The 20,162-nt window shown below is 40.8% G+C and overlaps 1 protein-coding gene across 2 annotated transcripts in view; it reads left to right on the forward strand.

Annotated features, from left to right (window-relative positions):
* Positions 1–20,162, forward strand: part of DOCK1 (dedicator of cytokinesis 1) — a 352,450-nt gene that overhangs the window by 50,067 nt on the left and 282,221 nt on the right. Inside the window, exons 5-15 of one of the 2 annotated variants that reach the window (XM_081192827.1) lie at positions 494–590; positions 1,907–2,055; positions 4,512–4,647; positions 5,362–5,519; positions 6,360–6,441; positions 8,570–8,705; positions 11,540–11,612; positions 14,061–14,203; positions 15,707–15,832; positions 18,059–18,183; positions 19,446–19,544. In XM_081192827.1, coding sequence (XP_081048953.1) covers positions 494–590; positions 1,907–2,055; positions 4,512–4,647; positions 5,362–5,519; positions 6,360–6,441; positions 8,570–8,705; positions 11,540–11,612; positions 14,061–14,203; positions 15,707–15,832; positions 18,059–18,183; positions 19,446–19,544 — 1,324 coding nt within the window. The remainder of the gene's footprint in view (positions 1–493; positions 591–1,906; positions 2,056–4,511; positions 4,648–5,361; positions 5,520–6,359; positions 6,442–8,569; positions 8,706–11,539; positions 11,613–14,060; positions 14,204–15,706; positions 15,833–18,058; positions 18,184–19,445; positions 19,545–20,162) is intronic. The other variant, XM_081192828.1, reaches the window with a different exon arrangement.

Consider the following 20,162-nt stretch of genomic DNA (forward strand, 5'->3'; position numbering starts at 1 on the left):
ATTACTGCATAATGACACCTTCCTGACTGATTGCATAGCTCCTTCAGTAAGCACCATACTTTAGACACACTGTGTAGTATGGTAGTTGTATAGTACTCAGATGATGCGTTATTTAAATGTAGTAATTTAGAGGCGCAAACACTGAGGACTTGCAAAATAGCTTTTCTTGTCCTTGAAACTAGGAGTGTTTGGGTTTGAACAGAATCCCTTGTAATGACAGGTGATGTGCAGTTGGCGGGTTTTTGTGTGTGTGCTTATGAATACCAAATACTTACTCTCTCAAGCGTGTACCCATTTTATAATGTTGGAAATGATTTTTTTTTAAAGTTGTGATTACGAGTTTTTAAACCAAAAAGAATTGGGTAGGTTGTGTAGAACAGCACAATTCAGCGTTGGTATCTAACAGCTGATGTAATTAGAATGCAATTACATTTCCCCTCCTTTTCCCCTCTTCTTCCATATGAATGACATTCTATGTTGGCTTGCTTCTTAGACAACATGAAACTGTTATACCCAGCGAACTACCACTCATTCAGGAGGTTACCACCACGCTACGGGAATGGTCTACAATATGGCGGCAGCTCTATATTGTAAGTATAGAAGGTTTCCTAAGATAATTCATTTTTGAGGGTCCTGTACCCATTGGTCCTTGAAAAAGCCTGTAGTTCAGTTCACAAAATCAGCCAAGCTACATACACCAGTAAAAAATATTCCAAGGGCCATGGTGCCAGTAGCTCAAGGGTATATACCAGCAGTGGGGAACCTCTGGCCTATGGATCAAATTGGGCTCACTGGCCAGATTGACACTCCTTTTATATGCAGACTTTGCCTGTCAAAGCTCCCAGGTTCCATTCTCATCACACTGTGTTTAAAAAGAAACTTGAGCAGCTGTCTCAAGTGGAGCGGAGAGCGATCGTGAGTTGGAGTCAACCGGTCTAGGGTAGATGGCTCAGTAGGCTTGATATATGGTATATGGCAACCTCATGAACAAAAAGGACATTCTCTTTCTTCTCCCATTCCTTCTAGAAATTTGGGTTGCCAAAATGCTTATTAATTTTCATTCTGTTATTGATTCACACATGCATTTGACTGTGCACACCTGCATGCATTTAACATGTTTGTGTGTATATATAATATTGTTCCTCAGTATTTCCTTGTGTTACTGCAAATGTAAACCCAAATGTAAGGAACTGAGAAAATTCACTTTTGCATCGGTCTGCTTTCTCCGAGTTGTGTTTTAAAAACTGCTTTGACTATTCTGAAGAAACAAACAGACCTACAGTAGTTATAAATTCCAACCTCTGTCTACACTTGCTCCTGCTAATGCTGAATTCAAGAGCTGAGTGCTGACAACTTTGTGTTCTAAACTTGGCCACCCGCGAATGAAAGGGAGGTCCAGGGGTATTGGGGGGGGGACTCTGTGGTAAGCAGAAATGCATAAAACTTAAACCCCCTCCCCAGAGTGGGCAAGCCCCTTCCCAAATTGTTTCTGAGGAATATGCCTGCATGCTGCCTTCATGCTGCTATGAGAACCTGGCGGCTTATGGGGCAGAGTGCGGGTGCAGATACTCATCTTCAGCCTCATGGTCTTTCCTCAGTCTGGTAAGCTCTTAAGTTGTGGATTCCCAGCACCTTTTCTGGGCTTGGAGGCTAGGCAGAGAAAGCTCCAAATGCCTTGCAAGGCGGACAGTTTACCCACATTGCAAGGCTGTAGGAGGCTGAGAGGCAGGTCCAATAGCATTCGCACCCCGAGGATAAAAACAGAATACTGAATCAATGCTTGTTTATTATTATTTTTAAAATCCAACTCCCAGCACTTTTCCTGCTGTACCACTTTAGCTGTTATACTTCATTATGAAGAAGACCAATAACAGAACTAAATGCATAATGTTTTCCTCTTTTACAGCAAGATAACAGAGAAATGTTCCATAATGTAAGGCACATGATATATGATCTTATTGAATGGAGGTCACAAATACTCTCTGGAACCCTACCCCAGGATGAGCTCAAGGAACTTAAAAAGAAAGTCACTGCCAAAATTGACTACGGAAACAGGTTTGTGATGTTGTTTGAAATGCACAGCCTTTTCTTTTTTTTTCTTTTTGTACGTAGAAGTCATATGCATAGAACTTGTATAAACCTGCCATAAACCGTTGCATTGTGGGGTACTCCTCTTCAATGTTCTAGTCTACCAGTCATGCTCCCCCCCCCCCGGATAATCCATTTCATTTTACCTTGCCTTGGGTTTTCTGCCCCTGACAGACAGACATGGCATTCTGTGACCACTGATCATGTGCAGTTTTCATTAGATAATTTGGGGGGTTTGGCTTCTTAGTTTCCCCCCTATATTTTTTTCAGCTTCTGTAAACCTTAGGGATTCCCCAAGCTGACTTTTCATTTCTCCATAACCCCATTTTGGCTATGTAGTGGTCATAACTCAGCACCTGAATTCCTTATTAGTCCTTTCCAACTCTTCAATCCTATGATTAGCACTGTATTATTAATTAGCCATTACTTATTCTTCCTTGGCTGTAAGAATGTAAGATGTTGAAGGTAAAGGCAGACATGATATAAAAAGATTTGCAGTCCCTTATCCATAACTGGCTTCTCTTGCAAATGTGAAAAGTTGGTATTTTCAGAACTTGAGAGGAAATGTGTGCTGAGATTAAACACAATGAGTTCATTTCCAACTCAGCCCTACTAAGGTATAAATGTTATGCTGGTCTTCACCCTTGGAAGTTCTTTTAATCTTAGAACTGAGAGAATCTGAACTTTAAGGTGAAGACAGATGTAATGTTTTTGATATGATGGGATTGGTTTGAACACTTGGTGCTCTGAAAAGAAATGTCTTGGAAAGGAACAAATCTGTGTTCAGACCACTTCCAACCTGTTGAAAATTTCATATCTGTTCTCTTACTTTTTTCGAAGAAAGCTTCCAGTCTTCCGTATTAGAGATGTATGTTTCATGTTACTTACTGTCCAAATAAATTGCTAGAATACAATCTAACCTCTGTTTACCAAAGGGCTGAGATTTGGCTAGAAAGTTTGCTCCAAGACAGCAAAAACTAACACACCAGTGCAGCAAATAGGAATTGGGACAAAAAAGTTATTCCAGAAATTGGATCTGTTAAATAATTATAGACATTGTAAGTATTTTGTCAAACTTTTTATGAGAGCAAATTTTAACATCAGGTTTTGTGTGAAACATATTGTTTTTGAGGGCTCCTTCATTTGGACTTACGAACTCAAATTAAGAGAAACAGCCATGTCATTTTCAATATATGCTTTCTGTAGCGAATGTTTGTAAAAAATATTACCTAAGAAGATTACCTTGAGACCTTTTTTTGCATTCAAATTGTTAAGTGAAGGCTGTTTGCAGTATTTGAAGCTGGAGATGTACTGCTGATTTTGTAACTTTTGTGCTTAAGCTTACTAACTTTTCACCAATTAATTGATTCAAATTCCAATTGCAGTAACAAACATTTGGGTAAGTTGGCTCTGGATAGATTATTTAAACATTTGAAGACTGGCTACAAATGATTTGCAACCCTCCCAACATTATTATATCATACAAGATTTATAGTCCAATATATGATTTGTAATCAATTACCGTATTTTTCGTCCCATAGGACGCACCTAGTTTTTTTTGGGGGGGGGGAATAAAGGAAATTTTTCCCCCTTTATTTCCCCCACAAAACCAGGCCGGGGAACAGCGGGATGGCGGCGCTGCGCCTCCCCGCTGTCCCCCAAGCTTGTGGGGCTGGCCGATGTCTGCCCGGCGCGTGATGTCTGCCCTGCGCGGCAGGCTGCTATCCGCAGCGTGGGGAGCCCTGCGGGAACTCCCGCAGGGCTCCCCATGCTGCGGATGTCTGCCCGGCGCGAGGGGCGCTCTGCTTCAGGGCGCCCCGCCTGCCCGCCAGGTGGCAGGCTGCTATCCGCATTGTGGGGAGCCCTGCGGGAACTCCCGCGGGCTCCCCAGGCTTGCTGATAGCTTCCTGAAGCCTGGAGAGTGAGAGGGGTCGGTGCGCACCGACCCCTCTCGCTCTCCAAGCTTCAGCGAAAGCCTGTATTCGCCCCATAGGACACACACAGATTTCCCCTTCATTTTTGGAGGGGAGAAGTGCGTCCTATAGGGCGAAAAATACGGTAACCACATGTTGTCAATATCAATTAAGTGTTTTAAATTTGTTGTTAGCCGCCCTGAGCCCGGTTTTCTGAACTGGGAAGGGCAGGGTATAAATAAATTTATTATTATTATTTATTAGTACACCAGAGGCAGCTAACTTCATTTAAGCTTTATCATAGATCTGGAAAAGTCCTTGAATTCACCTTCTGCTTCTGTAAGTGGTTGGGTTCTGATCTTGGTTTAAACCAGGGAATTTATGAATCTTCTTGTAGCTTTGTCTAAAAAGCCAGAGTATTTTAAAGCACCAAACTGCTTAATTGTGTCTAGTTCAGATTAATAAGAAAATGCTGTTGATTCACTTGCTGTTGTTTTCCTTTTCATACAGAATTCTTGACTTAGACCTAGTGGTAAGGGACGAAGATGGCAATATATTGGATCCTGAGCAAACCAGCACTATCAGCCTTTTCAGAGCTCATGAAATAGCTTCCAAGCAAGTGGAGGAAAGACTGCTGGAAGAAAAAGTAATGAAACATAATGCATACTAGTATATATTATGAAATGTGTAAATGGTGTTAAGGGCTAGCAATGACATTTAGATTGTGAATGGCTTTCAAGATTACGTTTTCAAAAAACACATTGCACATTTCTCCTGGCTATAGCCTTTGCTACAGTCCTGAAGGAACATAAGCAGTTTTTTAGTTGGCACAGTAGCTTTTAGCATTTGAATTCGTAGATCATAGATTTAAAACCTCCAAGGGTTTAATTAGTCACTAGTCTGCTCACCTGGGGCAGGATAAAATTGGTGAATTGAACCTTCCCTTGCCACTGTATCAGCCTTGCAGTGCTATGCTTCCTACCTCTCTGAATCTTTTAGATCTGGGAGACTACTGTTTCTAATGAGAAGAGAGAAGGTTTGCAGCAACCACAGCATGTGGTACTTGCCTGCATGGATGTCTTGCTTGTAAATGACCAAGAAAGGCAGCTCTGCCAACCCTGCAATTGTCCTTCCTTCTCTTACCCCCCTGTCAGTTTCTAGCCTAGTTGCATGCTGCCTATGACACATGAAAGATGCATGGAGTGAGAGTGGAGAGGGAGCAGATTAGTGAGCAGGAGCCAAATGCACAAATATTTGCAGGGCTGGATTTATGTAAATGTTTGTATCGTGGTGGGTCAGCTTGTTTCTTAGTCATCATAGAGTATTTGGTAAGTTCTTTAAAAAATTTCTCCTGTTTCAGTCTCAAAAGCAGAATCTTGACATTAGTAGGCAAGCCAAATTTGCTGCGACACCTTCGTTTGCCTTGTTTGTAAACCTGAAAAACGTTGTCTGCAAAATCGGAGAAGATGCTGAAGTCCTTATGTCTTTGTATGATCCTTTAGAATCCAAGTTTATCAGGTCAGTGCTGTACGGGAATGTTTTGTTTGCTTTGTTAACTGTTATATTTTAGTTTAGAGACTGCCTAATCCCAAAGGCACAGGACTAGTCATATGAATATACACTCTTTACTTTAACCCCCCAAAAAAAACTTTATTTGTGAATGGCAGGGAAATACATCTTCCTGAAGATATATAGAAAAGGTGATAGTAAAGAATTTGAGTTCCCATGATATACATTCAACACCCTGCTCTCTTCTGAACTGCACAAAACACTCCTATGGCAGTCCTCTCAGTGAGAGGGTACAGCGTTTATCTCTTCAATCCTTTAAAGTGGGAATTATAGTGATGAACATCACAAATGCCTGTTGAGGATAGCAAAGAGGAAGGCTGTAAAGCACACAGCACATTTACAAGTATAAATGGGCCTAGTGCTCGCATTTTGACAAGCATCTGGAAAAATGGCACCGTGAATTGATACAGAAAATCTAAACCTTGAACTTCAGAAGCCCATTTAAATTCTTTCAGCTTTCAGATAACATGCCCTTTTTTGTAATGCAAGGGGCGGGGAAATCCATCAGGATTCTCTTTACTCTCCCAGAGCACATTTCTTCTGCAGCCCAAATGGAATGTAAAATGAAACAAATCCATGTATTCCTAGTTCATGTTACTGCTTAAATGTGTGTTCTTGTGTATGTTACACATGCACAAAACACTGTTGTCTAACAGAGGCAATATTGGCTGAGTAGAATCTCTGTATGCTTGTTAAAATGCAGGTTTTAATGTGTCACAATGTGACATATTTCGCTTTTGCTTGTAAAATTGTGATGTAGCTGATAAACTGATATGTTTATTTATGCAGTGAGAATTATCTGGTGAGGTGGTCGAGTTCTGGGCTTCCAAAAGACATAGATAGATTACATAATCTTCGAGCAGTGTTCACGGTAAGTTTGCAACTTTTGAGGTATTCTATTGCTTCAATAGATTGTGAGGCAGCAGGAAATCTCCAGCAGGGGAGGGCCATCGCTTCATGACAGAGCATTGCTAAAGGGCTCTGGTTCAATCCCTGGCATTTCCAGGGCTGGGAAAGACTGGAGAGCTGCTTGGCTGCTAGTGAAGACAGTACTGAGTTAGATCAGCCAACAGTCTGATCCGGTATAGTGCCGTTTCCCATGCTCCTGTCAAAGTCTCCTTTGGTTGGCTCCACTGCACACCAGCCTCAGGTTGGTGCAGAAATGGGCATTGTTTGCCTTCCAGCTTCTGCCTTCAAGGACTGGAGCTGGGTTAGGAGAAGACAGAAGCCCCGTTCATGCATTTCTTGCTTCCAGAGCGTAGGTATATACAGGAAAGAGCAAAGCTGTGCTTTAGCTCTACCGTGTCCCCCTGGCCTCTCTCGGTAGCCACATGTTGCACACAGCTGTGTAAGCAGAAAGCTGTGACTGGGGTACTTGAATGATCAAGTAAGCAAGAGCTCACACAACCACATGCAGAACATAGTTATTGGGAAGGAAGAAATGTGACCGCATGGCTCTACACTGCAGATAGAGAACTTCAGACCCAGAGACCAAATGTGGCCCTTCAGACTCTTCCCAGCCCCCCCCCCTCATTAGCACTTCTCTGTACCCCCCGCAAGTGCTTTTACCTAGCTATAAAGTGTCCTTGAGCACTAATGCTTGCCTGTATGGAGGGCAGAGAAGTGTGAGTGCAGAAACCTCTGGCTTTTGAATCACTGGAATGTAGCCTACAGTAGAAAGTAGGGCTGCGCGGTATATCGTCCAAAACTGGTTTGATGTCCACATTGTGATATTGGTTTAATTGTTTTTGACCTGGCAATATATCCCGTATCATGATGTGTATGTGCGTACTATGTAGAAATCACAATCTGGGAAAACTCTGAAGCCAGCCAATGACTCTACATAGCTCCCTCCTTGTTTCAGACATTGTGATATATCAGTATACAGTGATGTTCAGCTGGTGATATATCACAATGTTGAAAACCAAATGTCGCCTAGCCCTAGTACAAAAGTCAGCCTCTGTTGTTCCACCCACTTCCCCCTCTGCTCACCGTTGGCATAGGGTGCTGAGAATTATGCCCTGAGGGGATTTAGTTTTTGGACTTTTTTTTTTTAATAAAGGTCCTCCTTTCTTGGTATATACACTTCAGCACAGCACTCCTGTAGCATCCGAGTGTGGCTTTAATTGGCCATATCTGTCTCATAGGCAGTATTTCACTTGCTCCTAGTTTTGTTCTTTTTGAACCCACATGGACTTTCATGTGGCTTTAGCTCAATTCTGACACATGCTGAAGGAAATTCTTTGAGCTGCTAAGGGCACTAAGATTTTTGATGCTTTTGCACTGGGGGAAAAAAGTCATGTGAATCATTTCTGAAGACTCTTTGACGATTGTGTGGGAAATACATTTTTAAATGAGTAGGAATTGTTCAGGACTCTAGTCATTTTAAACATTTCCATGTACAGTGGTGCCCCGCAAGACGAATGTCTCGCAAGACGAAAAACTCGCTAGACGAAAGAGTTTTCTGTTTTTTGAGTCGTTCCGCAAGACGAATTTCCCTATGGGCTTGCTTCGCAAGACGAAACGTCTTGCGAATTCTTGCGAGTTTGTTTCCTTTTTCTTAAAGCCGCTAAGCTGTTAATAGCCGCTAATAGCCGCTAATAGCCGCTAAGCCGCTAATAGCCATGCTTCGCAAGACGAAAAAACCGCAAGACGAAGAGACTCGCGGAACGGATTAATTTCGTCTTGCGAGGCACCACTGTAAATGTATTCCTTAATCGTTATGAAACTTTTTGTCATGCAAATAACGGTTGAAGGGATGGCAAACTGAGAAGGCTAAATAGCAAATAATCTTTCTTCTTATGTAATCCAGATGCATTTGTTGGCTTTGGAAGGGGGGAGGCATTCTAACGGGGGGGGGGTTAGATTGTAACTAATAATGGGAAATGGTCGCTTTCTGTTCTCTCTAGCACCTCAAAAGATATTTCTTCTTATGTAATCTTATGTGGAAATGTAAATGTAGTTTGCAAAGTAAAGGTATGAAAACTTAATGTTTCTAGGACCTTGGCAGCAAAGACCTGAAAAGAGAGAAAATCAGTTTCGTCTGTCAGATCGTACGAGTAGGCAGAATGGAACTAAGAGACAACAACACAAGAAAGCTAACCTCTGGGCTCCGGCGACCTTTTGGCGTAGCAGGTAATCCATTCTCTTTAGGTGCACTGTCAGAGTGTTCTGCAAGTAAGAGCAGCTGTTTGGTATTGAACAACTGCTGACTTGGCATGTTGAAGTTTTGAGAATAATTATTTAGCCTGTTGGTTATATTTACTGAATTTTATGCCTAGATCATTTGCAGCTTGCCAAGGAATGTGCATGTGCCCTTCACATGTTTATATACAGTGGTACCTCGGGTTACATACGTTTCAGGTTACAGACGCTTCATGTTACAGACTCCGCTAACCCAGAAATAGTGCCTCGGGTTAAGAACTTTTCTTCAGGATGAGAACAGAAATTGCGCGGTGGCAGCAGCGGGAGGCCCATTAGCTAAAATGATGCTTCAGGTTAAGAACAATTTCAGGTTAAGAACAGACCTCCAGAATAAATTAAGTTCTTAACCCGAAGTACCACTGTATTTGTTTCAGAAGAGCCCTAGTGCAGAAGCAGGGTAGCTATGGCAAACATAATATTTGCTGCATAAAATGTAAAGTGCTAATTTCCCAGAATGGAAGGGGATGGGCGGAGAAATGATGCAGTATTAAACTGGATAAGGATTCCAGAAAGTTGCATGCAGCATTTAATAGGGATGGTAGAGCTGAATCATCATGGGATACTGACCAGAGCTAGAATAGACAAACTGGTGCCCTCTAGATGTTGTTGTTATTGTTGTTATTCCACCCCATACCCATGGAGCTCAGGGCAGTTCACAACATAAAATTACAATATCAAAACCACAAAATACATAATGAAAATAAAAACAAAGACAACCCAGTAATCCCCGCCTCCCTCAGCATATTTAAAAGGGCATTGGATGTCAATCAGTCAAAGGTCTGGTTAAAGAGGGACATTTTCATCTGGCACCCAAAAGTATATAATGAAGGTGTCAACCGAACCTCCCTGGGGAGAGCATTCCACAAACGGGGAGCCACTGCAGAGAAGGCCCATTCTTGTGTTGCCATCTTCTGGCCTCTCGTGGAGGAGGCATGCGAAGAAGGGCCTCAAAGAATAATCTCAGGGTCTGAGAGGTGACCTCCCTGAGGCGCAAGCATAGTCTCCCCAGATGACAAGAGCCCTGGCTGTGGTGGTCCAAAGGAAAGCAGAGCAATTCATTTGGCACCAGATTGGCTGCAGGTGTTGCCAGAAAGAGGCCTTCAAGACATCTAGAGACTCCACTCTAGATTTGTGTAGGCCTTAGCCTTTTCTTCTCCTGAAGATGTCCCACAAGGCAGTGGGTACAGATTTTTCCTCAGGGTTTACTCCCAAAGACTTTCTTGTGAATGAGTATAGCTGCAAGGCAACAGAGATTTAGGATCAGAGTTCTCCTTCTCTTATATGGGCTACCTTCCCAGGCTGATGAGCCCCCTCTGCCCCTCATTTCCCTCCACAGCACATGCAATAACCGTCTTCTTGATAGTTGGACTCACAATGAGTCTTGTCTGTTCAATCCACCAGAATCTGTCTTCACATGCAGGGGAAGTCCTTAACTCACTGAGGGTTTGAGACCCATCAGTTACCCCCACCTGGTTTAGCTGGCCAGTCAAAGCCATTCCCAGGGTGTGGCTGCTGTTGTATGCTGACAGCTTCTAAGAGCCGTAGGTGAGAGCTGAGTGTAGCGTGGGGACCAAAGGTGGACGAATTACCCCTCTACTCCTTTACTACAGTGATCCAAAAAGCTGGCCTTGATCCCTACTCTTCCGGCACCAAGTTGAAGAAACGTACTGGATTTGTTTTCATTACTGAGTTTCCCATTTGGAAGAGTTAAAAAAAGATGGAATATGACTTTGCTTGAAAAGAATATATCGATACTGAAAGTTACGTCAGCATGGTTCTGATGTAAGGGAATGGATGTTTTAGTGCATTAGATCCTTACAGTATACTTAAGCAGGGCATTTGTCCACAAACATCCAGGTACAAGTGGCCGACAGAGGCAGTGCTGGACTGGCATATACAATGTCTTTCTCCTTCCTGCTAGATCATGGTGATGTCTGCTAGTAAAACTGTGTCTCTTCAGAGATTGTTTGCTGCTGGTGCTGTGTTACCAAGCCATGGCATGCTGTCTTCTGAATGTGCCCTAACTGGTTAAGCTGAGAATAACCTTTCCGCTTTCTTTGGGCTTGGATATCTCTTTCATTATCCCATGTCTGGTCTGGTGCAAATTGCCTTACAGAACTAGCATACTGAACTAGCATTCCACATTGCCTGGTTTTAATGAATGATTGTATTGGTTTCTTGTTTGTTTGTTTTTCAAATTTTATTTTAATGTTAATATTGAGTTTCATTGATTATGTTTCTGTAAGCAGTTGTGGAATTTTATAACAAGATGTGCAGCATATAGGTATTTTCAATAAATAAGTTTGAAGACTTGGTAGAGGATATTTCAAGTTGCAAATGAGTTTTTGAAGTATGTTCTGTTCTGCATGCATATTTGTATGCCCACAGGAGAATACACCTAAATGTTGTAAAAGGTTGTAAACAAGAAAATAAAGCAAGTTTCTCTCTGAGATCCATTATTATCTTTAGTCTCACAGCATCTGCCATGAACGTGTGAATTTATTCTGCAGTGAAGTGGGTTATCAGTTGTAACATGTTTCAGTATGTGATGCACAAATGCATAGCCATTATTAGCTTCAGAAGATTCTGCTTTTTTCCCTGATGTGAATATAGCAGGGCTATCTTTGAACATAAGAATATATTTGTCGTAAAATAGTTCCAAACTGTCTGTTGTGAAGCACAAAGATGTCTTTATGCCTCTTTGCCACTTTCCCTCCCTTTAGATGTTGATCTCTTTAACGACATTTCTCTCTTTTTGATTTCAGTAATGGATGTAACTGACATAATTAGTGGGAAAGTAGATGACGAGGACAAACAACACTTCATTCCATTTCAGTCGTAAGTATAAAGTAATGCAGTAGTAATGTCAGAGGAGATTTCCAGCAATATTATAGTGGATTATGACTTTCCAGATTAGAATTTAGCTCAGATGGTTTCAATAATGAGAATGCCAAGAAAGGGAAAAATAGCAGTGTATGGCAGCTATAAATATTACAGCAAATTAGCAATAAAGTCACTTATTTTTAGCCTGTTTTGTTGAGGAAATTAATCAGATAGCTTTGAACTTCTGTGCAGCTTTTTGCTTGTATAGATGTGCATAAGCTGAGGGCACATTGGATGTTTAATTGACCTGTATAGTTCACAAGGAAGCAATTGTTGCTGCTATTTCCAGATTGTTATTTTAAGATTTGATTAGCAAACACTCAAAGTCTGTCCTTATTACTGTTGTGGGAAAGGAAGCTCCAATTTAGCTATAGAGCTCCCCACTTGGAAGGGCTTTCCATCCATTTCTCTGGATGAAAGAAAGGTGCTGTGTGTGTTGGTTGGTCACCTCAACTGAAATAGATGGGAGCCCTCACATAACTCCCAAGAGCTTAGCATGCACAGAAATTTCTGGATTGCAGTCAAGGCCTGAATAAGAAATTTAAATTGATCATGAGTTTCCTAGTTTGTAGAGATGTTGAGAGCGTTGAGCAGCCGTAGGTACTGAAATACATTATATTCTCTGGGAATAATTAAGGGCAGTGAAACAGAATCTTGATGACACAGTGTGAGAAATGGTTTTGCTTCTTTGGGGGCTTTCAGTAAGCTTACAGGTGAATGCTTTTGGGCACTTTACTAAAGGTGGGATTCAGTGTTTCACTTTCCCAAGCATTGTAGCTTGCCATGATTCCTTTCTCTCCCCCCCCCCACCATGTACTGTTCTGAGGGTGCTCTTGGGCCCCCCAAGCCAATTTGTGGGGAGTGGCACATGGGGGAGGAGAGGAGGTAAAGCCCCACTGTGCAAGTGGAAGACCTTGCGTGTGGCTTCCACTGACAGGACAGGGTGAATCCTAGGTCTTTTTGTAAAACCACTTTGAGATTTCTTTCTACAGTCAAGTATATAAATTTCATGAAGTAAATAAATAAATCTCCAAATAATGCACATTGTGGACAGTGGTTATGCATTGTGTAGGCATTGGCAATATTTTCTTACGCAGTTTATAATCAGATGTACTTTTGGTAACACATGCTGCTTAAAGAAAAAAGCAGTCAACATAAGAACATTGAAGTAAGTTTACGTGGAAACCTGGATAAAATCAGAAAGTGGCATGTTGGAGGGCAGATGAAACAATATTCAATTGCTGCGTCAATACAGGGTGACAATTTATGGGTCCTTCAAAATTTTTGTTTTTATAGTAATTATGATTAATAACAAGTTAATAAAGTATTGTAGTTTAAAATGAAGTTAGGTGTAATTCAGGGACCCTGGAAGAAGAGTACATTCCCTTCATGCTTTGTGGCAGTTATAAGTTAAGCTGCGACAAGTGTATTGGGAGATGAGGATGAACACTGACAATGCATATTTATGGATAAAGAAAAGTAGATATTAGTGAAATGCTTACAAGTCTCTTGCTCCATTAAATCTGATTTATAGCAGTATGCATAAATCAGAATTTTGAAAGGATGCAGAATAATATGCGCCAAGGTTCTCTTTTCTTTTTCCCTCTCCTCTCCCATGGTAGATTAAAATGTTCTTCAGAAAAACTCTGCATCAGGAATGAGCAACGTGCTCTGGCGATGAATAGCTTTGTCATTCCCAATGTTGACTTAAGAGCTGAAAACGTGAAGCAATTTTTTTCTTACTCATTTCACGTTGTGCCTTTGTTGTGCCACTTGGCATTTTTCTTTTCATATCCTGGTTATTTCATAGCCAGTGAAATGAATACAAACACAACGGCTGTCACATGGCACTGTGGCGTAGTAGATATGATTTTTCAAAATGCTGCATTTCATTTATAACTTCAATTTCATCTTGTTCAGCCATAGTAAAAATGTTTCTTGAATTTCCTCTTATTTTCTCCCTTGCTTGAAGCTACTTCTGTGCATAGTAGCTTTGCTTTTCACCCTTCTGTTAACTCTCATTAAGCTACGGCTTAATTCACGTCACTTCTGAAGCTAGTCTCGAGCATTCCATGGAGTAGTATGTTTTACATTTTGGTGTTTTGTTATTTTATATGTAATTTCTCAGGCTTTTCATCTTTCATCTGCAAACAGAGCTGGGATCTGGTGTACGTTTCTGGAATCACAAGTTTGCTTTACTTCTCTTAATTAGATTTACATCTTCCTGATTATCTTCTTATGTCTGTGTTGTTCCCTTTCCTATCCTTCGTCTTCGTGTTGACTAATGAACACTCTTTGTCAACTGTGTGATACGCTCCTCTGTTTCTTGTTACTGTGACTTCTGGTTTTCTGTCCCCCATCCATTGTTACCTTTTGGTGTTGGTCGTCATGTGCATCCTCCAGGCTAGCCTTGGATAACGCCATTCGACACAAGCAGTTGAACATATCATCCCGTTTTTCACCCAGGGTGGCAGGGGAGAATGATTTCCTTCAGACTGTAATAAACAAAGTGATTGCTGCTAAAGAAGTTAACCACAAGGGTCAGGGTAGGTACTTCGCTTTACTTTACACTGTTAGCATTAGAAATGATGTAACTCCTCCCATTTTGTCTGATAACTTTGACATTATTCTGAAGGGAATTGATTGAATTGTGTTCAGCATGGTGACATTGCCTTTTTTTTCATGGGCACCTCCTTGCTTCGTTGGGAAGTTTGATTACTCAGATGATTAAAGTCTTAACTACTCTTGATATATGCTCTTTAGTACTTTTGCACGCAAGCCTTTCGGCCATTTCGCTATCACGTGGCACATCTATCATTTTAGGGAGTTACTGCTTGCTCTTTATAGTGAACATTTCCAGTTGGGTAGCCGTGTTAGCCTGTTGTGCCAATCGCAACAAGTTCTACTTAATCTTTTTGGAGATGCTACAATACTCTGTCCATGTTTGCTGTTTAGTTTCCAAGACCTGCCATAGCAGGTATGTGTGCATTTAGTTTATAAACCTATAAACGTAGGGGCCAAATGTAGCCCTTCATTCATCTCTGTTGAGCCTTCAGGACCCTGCGAGGATATGCTTCATCTCCCCTCGCCTTGCCCTGCTCTGCACCATCCTTGAGTGCTTTTGCATGGCTGGAATGAGATGTGATCCTGCCTGGGTGGAGGATGAAAAGGTAGATGTACGCATGCCTGTCTAAGGTCCTGTTTCCATTGCTTGAATGTAGCCTATTGCATAAAGATGTGAATCACGGCTCCCCCCCCCCCCAGCTGGAATTTGCAGGAACTCAGTTCTGGCACCTCTCAGGTGGGCACCATTGCCAACAAGAGAGGCGTTCATGGTGAGAATTGCATCTGTCGCTTTGTTTCTTCCCTCAGTCACCAAAGGCATTTGACCTTTTTCTTGCAGGTTTGCTTATGAATGGGGTGTGAAAAGAGTAACCTACCTTCTCTACTCACCTTTTCTAAGGTTCTTCTTTACCAGATAGTGATACTTTTCAAGAGTGCAATCTTTCCCATTTCTCACATAATATGAAGTGAAGTGCGGGCATTAAATAAATTATTATTAATAATAATAGCAACCCGCCTGGGATCACTGAACGATGAGAGATTCTAGTAAGAAATAGAAAAGGACTAGTTACATGGCAGTAGATAAAACTGTGGCATTCGCTTCCACATAATATGGTGATGGATGACCCCCACTTTAGATGGCTTTATCCCCATGCATTCGTTAAAGCCACCAATGGCCTCAATTCCTATATTTCCAACAGTATCTGAGGTGGTGTTCCTCTTGAGTTCCAGTTTCTTATGACCATGAGTGGGAGAGTGCTATGCGCTGACATCCTGCTTGTGGTACCTGGGTGGCCAACTGTGCTAATCAGCATGCTGGACAAGGTAGTCCTTTTGTCTGATTCAGAAGGGCTTGTGTAATGAAATGATCTGTCACCTTATTACCACCAAAGGTTAAGGAAATGTTAAGAGATTGTTTTGCACTTGAAGAATACCGTTTTATAAACAGCTTTTTCTGAACTAATGCATTGTACTTAATGCTACAGGTTTATGGGTAACGTTGAAGCTTCTTCCGGGAGATATTCATCAGATAAGAAAAGAATTCCCTCACTTAGTTGATAGAACCACAGCTGTGGCTCGCAAAATGGGGTTTCCTGAGATTATTATGCCTGGTAAGCTTCAACAAATTCTTGATCTGATGCGCTTAAAATATTTTAGATGTTGCTAATGTTCTTTTCTTGAAGGTGAATAAGAAGCAGTTCATGGGAAAGTATGAATTGACTTGGTTTTGGGTTTTTTTTTTAGTGTTTGTGTGAGATTTGGCTTTAAAATTATATTTTCAATCTACTTTCAGACTCTTTATTAATAATGTAGTAGCACTATTGTAAACACTGTGGACTAACTGTGCACAGATGGTGGAACGTCTAGTTCATTTTGTTTCAAAACTCAGATTCCTGGTGTGTTTTGAGTACTTGGGCTTTTAATGTATGTTATAAATGAATCTATGAAGCAATAAAGGCAGACTTCAAAAGCGGCTCTGTTGCTTGCGTGTCCAAATGGGCTATCAAATGTGTAGCTTATCTATTATTGCATACAGATGTGTGAACATCTTTGCAAAAATATTTACTCAGTATTTTTTGAGAAATGCTTGCTTTGTTCATTTAGTCCAGGTTTATAAACAAAAACATTTAACTCAATTGAGGAGCATTTATACCTTTTCAATTACATTTCATTAATAATAACGCCAAAAATTCTGAAGATGGGATAGGCATTGTAGGAAAGTTAACCAACTGGACCAAGCAATTGTCTGCGTTTGAGGAGCACTGAAAATGATGGCAGAATTAGGCCTCCTGAACCAGAAAAGCTGAAGGGAAGGAAGTTGACAAGAAGGTTAGCTGCAAGAGATAAGAAGGGTAGAAGCAGAGATAAGACACAAATATAAGCAAGCCACAAATGCAGATTTAAACTCTTCAGGAAAATAAATGGAAGGTGACCTGGAGATATTTATAGGTACTCAGGCTCATTAAGAATCAATAAGTAGAAAGCGATGCTGAGGAAGCCCTTTGGATATAGAGAAGAGAATAGAGCATTCAACAACATTTCTTCCAGCCTCAAGAATGGGGCAAGAAGGAGGGGCGGTTCTCAGGATTCAAAGGCTGCTAGTACTCAAGAATGCTAAATCTTAGCATTATTTGCTATGTGCTGTGTTATCAAGTAATCCTCTCTGCTATGATCAAATCAGAATTTGTTTAGGAATTTGTCCTTCTTTCTGGTATAACTCAGTTTCCATTATTGTTTATGAGAGTGCTGCATCATTTGGCATTTTTGTTAGTTATATATGGCAGGCATTAATTTATTCCCAGAGTAGAATGTGGATTGGAGCTGATTGGTCAAAACCAAAATGTTCTGTTTATCTTGGATGATAGATTTTGAAACTTTTACCTAAACTTGCGTTGTTTTGAATACATGCAGCCTCAAATCAAAAAGCACGCACACACTCACACACACGAAATACTATTTATTTATTCATTGAAGTATTTCTATACTGTCATATCATAAAATATCAAGGTGGTGTTCACTGTCAAAACATCAAGTATTTTTTTTTTTAAGTACAGATAATCATTAAGGTGCCTGCCTACTTAAAAATTAAACAGCAGCAGAGGCCTTTTTGCAGAGGAAAGTTTTCAGGAGATGCCAGAAAGTAAAAAATGAGGATGCGTGCCAGATCTCTGCTGGAGAAGTATTCCATAGCACAGGACCGGTGACATGATATACCCAACTTCTAGTTGAGACCAGTTGGGCATCTGTAGCACAGGGAGCAACTTACAGTGCTCATCTATATAATCTCAGTAATTAAGCTGATATAGAAGGATTCAGTTTGTTCTTAACATATCCTGGATCCAAATTATTCAGAGCTTTGCGTATTAGCACAAGGACCTGGCCTGGAAGCATATGACCAGCCAGTGTAGATGTTTTAGCAGAGGTGTCACATACTGTTGTCCACCTGCCCAGTTCAACAGTCTAGGCACTGCATTCTGCATCAGGACGGCCAAGGCTGATCCTGTCCCCATACCAGGCCTAAACCCAGATTGAAGTGGATTCAAATAAAGTGTCATCCAGGAACACTTGCAACTTTTAGGTGCAGTTGTACCAGGTGTACTTGCATTTGAGTACACCCAACCACACACCCATATGCATACCTTATGAGTAAATAAAACTTCTACTTCACAACTAAACTCTTGAAATTTTCATAGGACGAGAGCCCTAACACTAAAGAGTAGGTTAAATTAAGAAGATATAAATGATAGGAATTTTAAGATTTGTTTTCAATTTATTGATAGACCATAAAATGCTGTACTTATCGTTTTGCTTTCTTTCTCTTTTTCTCTCTGCCTCAGGTGATGTCCGTAATGATATCTATGTAACATTAGTTCAAGGAGATTTTGACAAAGGCAGTAAAACCACAGCAAAGAATGTAGAGGTTACAGTATCCGTTTATGACGAAGATGGCAAAAAATTGGAGGTATGTTGGGTGCTGGTTTATTTCCTATGCTAATTCTAAACCTTTTCCTTAGTGTATGGCTTATGACTGGTCAAAATAGGATGTGATCAAATATTGCCAAATAATTTGGTATTTGTAAAGCATTAATGTACACCATCAGAAAAGAGTTTTGCATTTCCTGACTCCATTATTTAATGACCTGGTTCACTGTACACGGCAATTCTATGGCATTGCAAGACTGTGAAAATATATGGACTCCTGGATAGGAGCTTGCAGCTGCTTTGCTTCACCCCAGTCCCCTTTGGCTTAACATGTTTTCTGGATCAAGACTGGTTAAGCTCTCTCCACACTAACAATGTACTGTTGCCAAAGTTTTTTCTTGGCTGCAGCTTGTGGCTAGTAAGGAGGGAGCCTAACCATGGTTGCAAGCTCCTCTCCAGGTAGGAGACATCACGTTTATAAGCGTTTCACTAAGCCATAGTTTGGCTTCCTGTGCTGTGCGAACAGGAACAGCATGTGTGAACTTGGAACAGCATGTCATATGTTTTATTTCAGCTAGTACTTCCAGTTCTATCAAGAGCCGCTGTTTTTTTCTAGACTTTAATACAGACCTCCCTCAGGAACTTTATGGAGCGGACAGCTAGATAACAAGCCGGGAATACTCGCTGGGTTCTGTGGAAAACAAGATAGAATCATGGGTGGTCATATTCAGAGATTAGTCACTGATGATTATCTGTGTTCCTGTTTGGAGTTGCCTGCAGTTAAAGCAGGTGGTTAGCAGGAGAAGATTTGCTATGCTGCTGTGTTTTGTTCTGACGGCTCCATCTTTAGGGGACAGGAAGCCTCCACTCTGCCATTGCTAACAATCAACACCATAATGAAATGAAAATAGTAAGTTGCCACCCACACAGTGGCATCCTTGGTTTAGTGGAATATTTGACAATCTCCTACTGTTGCCAAATAGTAGACAGTGAATTGACAGTATTTGTCTGGTCAGTTAACCCATATACCAATCCTGATATTCCTCTATCTTCTGAGTGTGTCAGAATATGTAGGAAACAGTTGTCAGAATTAACAGCGGAATTGAATTTTTTTGAATGGAAGATTTTTGTTTCAGAAACCACAAAACCATTTTCCTGCCTATTGTTTCCCTGTCACCCTGCTGAAGCTGGTGACATGAATCTCCCTCTTGTGTTTTCTTATTAAGTGTAACAATAGAATTTGTTTATACATGCAAGTAAAAATTATCTAATGTGTACTATTTCCTTCTTTCTTTTTAAAAGAATGTCATTTTTCCTGGTGCTGGAGATGAAGCGCTTTCAGAATATAAGTCTGTGATATATTACCAAGTAAAACAACCTCGCTGGTTTGAAACTGTAAAGGTATGTCCAGTGTTAGGATTCCTTAAAAAAAATAATGAGTAAGACAGAATCCAGTTGATAGACTTGCTATATAGCTGTCAGACAAAAGAGGTATCTATGCCAGAGAATGTTTAAAGGTTGCTAAGAAACAACATAGATGAAGACATTGACTGAATGTATTTATCTCCCGGTCTTCTGGTTAAGACAGCTTTGACAGAATTATTCCAACATCTGTCTTTCACCTCTTTTGAATTAGAAAACTGAACAGTAAAGCAAATGATTGCAATGTAAGATAAAAATGTATTACTGTAAACTGCACAAAAGCACTGTGGAATTATTGGGATTTCTCATACATTGTTAATGAAACTAGAATTGCGATAGCGGTTTACCACAGCAAATGTTAACTATTGTAAAAGCAATGCATATTAATAGTACTATAAACCCAAAGGTTTAAACCCAGTTTCAAAATTCAGGCCTGGGATCACATATCCCTCCTCCTCCTCCAGCACAGCCTTAAGGAAACTTTTTCTTCAATTCTAGATTAATCACAGCTTGCTCTGTTGTTTTAGCTTCTGCCAACCTAACAGTTTGAAAGCACGCCAGTGCAAGTAAATAAATAGGTAACTCTTCGGTGGGAAG

This window comes from Podarcis bocagei (assembly GCF_964188305.1).
Source record: "Podarcis bocagei genome assembly, chromosome: 4".
NCBI lineage: Eukaryota > Metazoa > Chordata > Lepidosauria > Squamata > Lacertidae > Podarcis > Podarcis bocagei.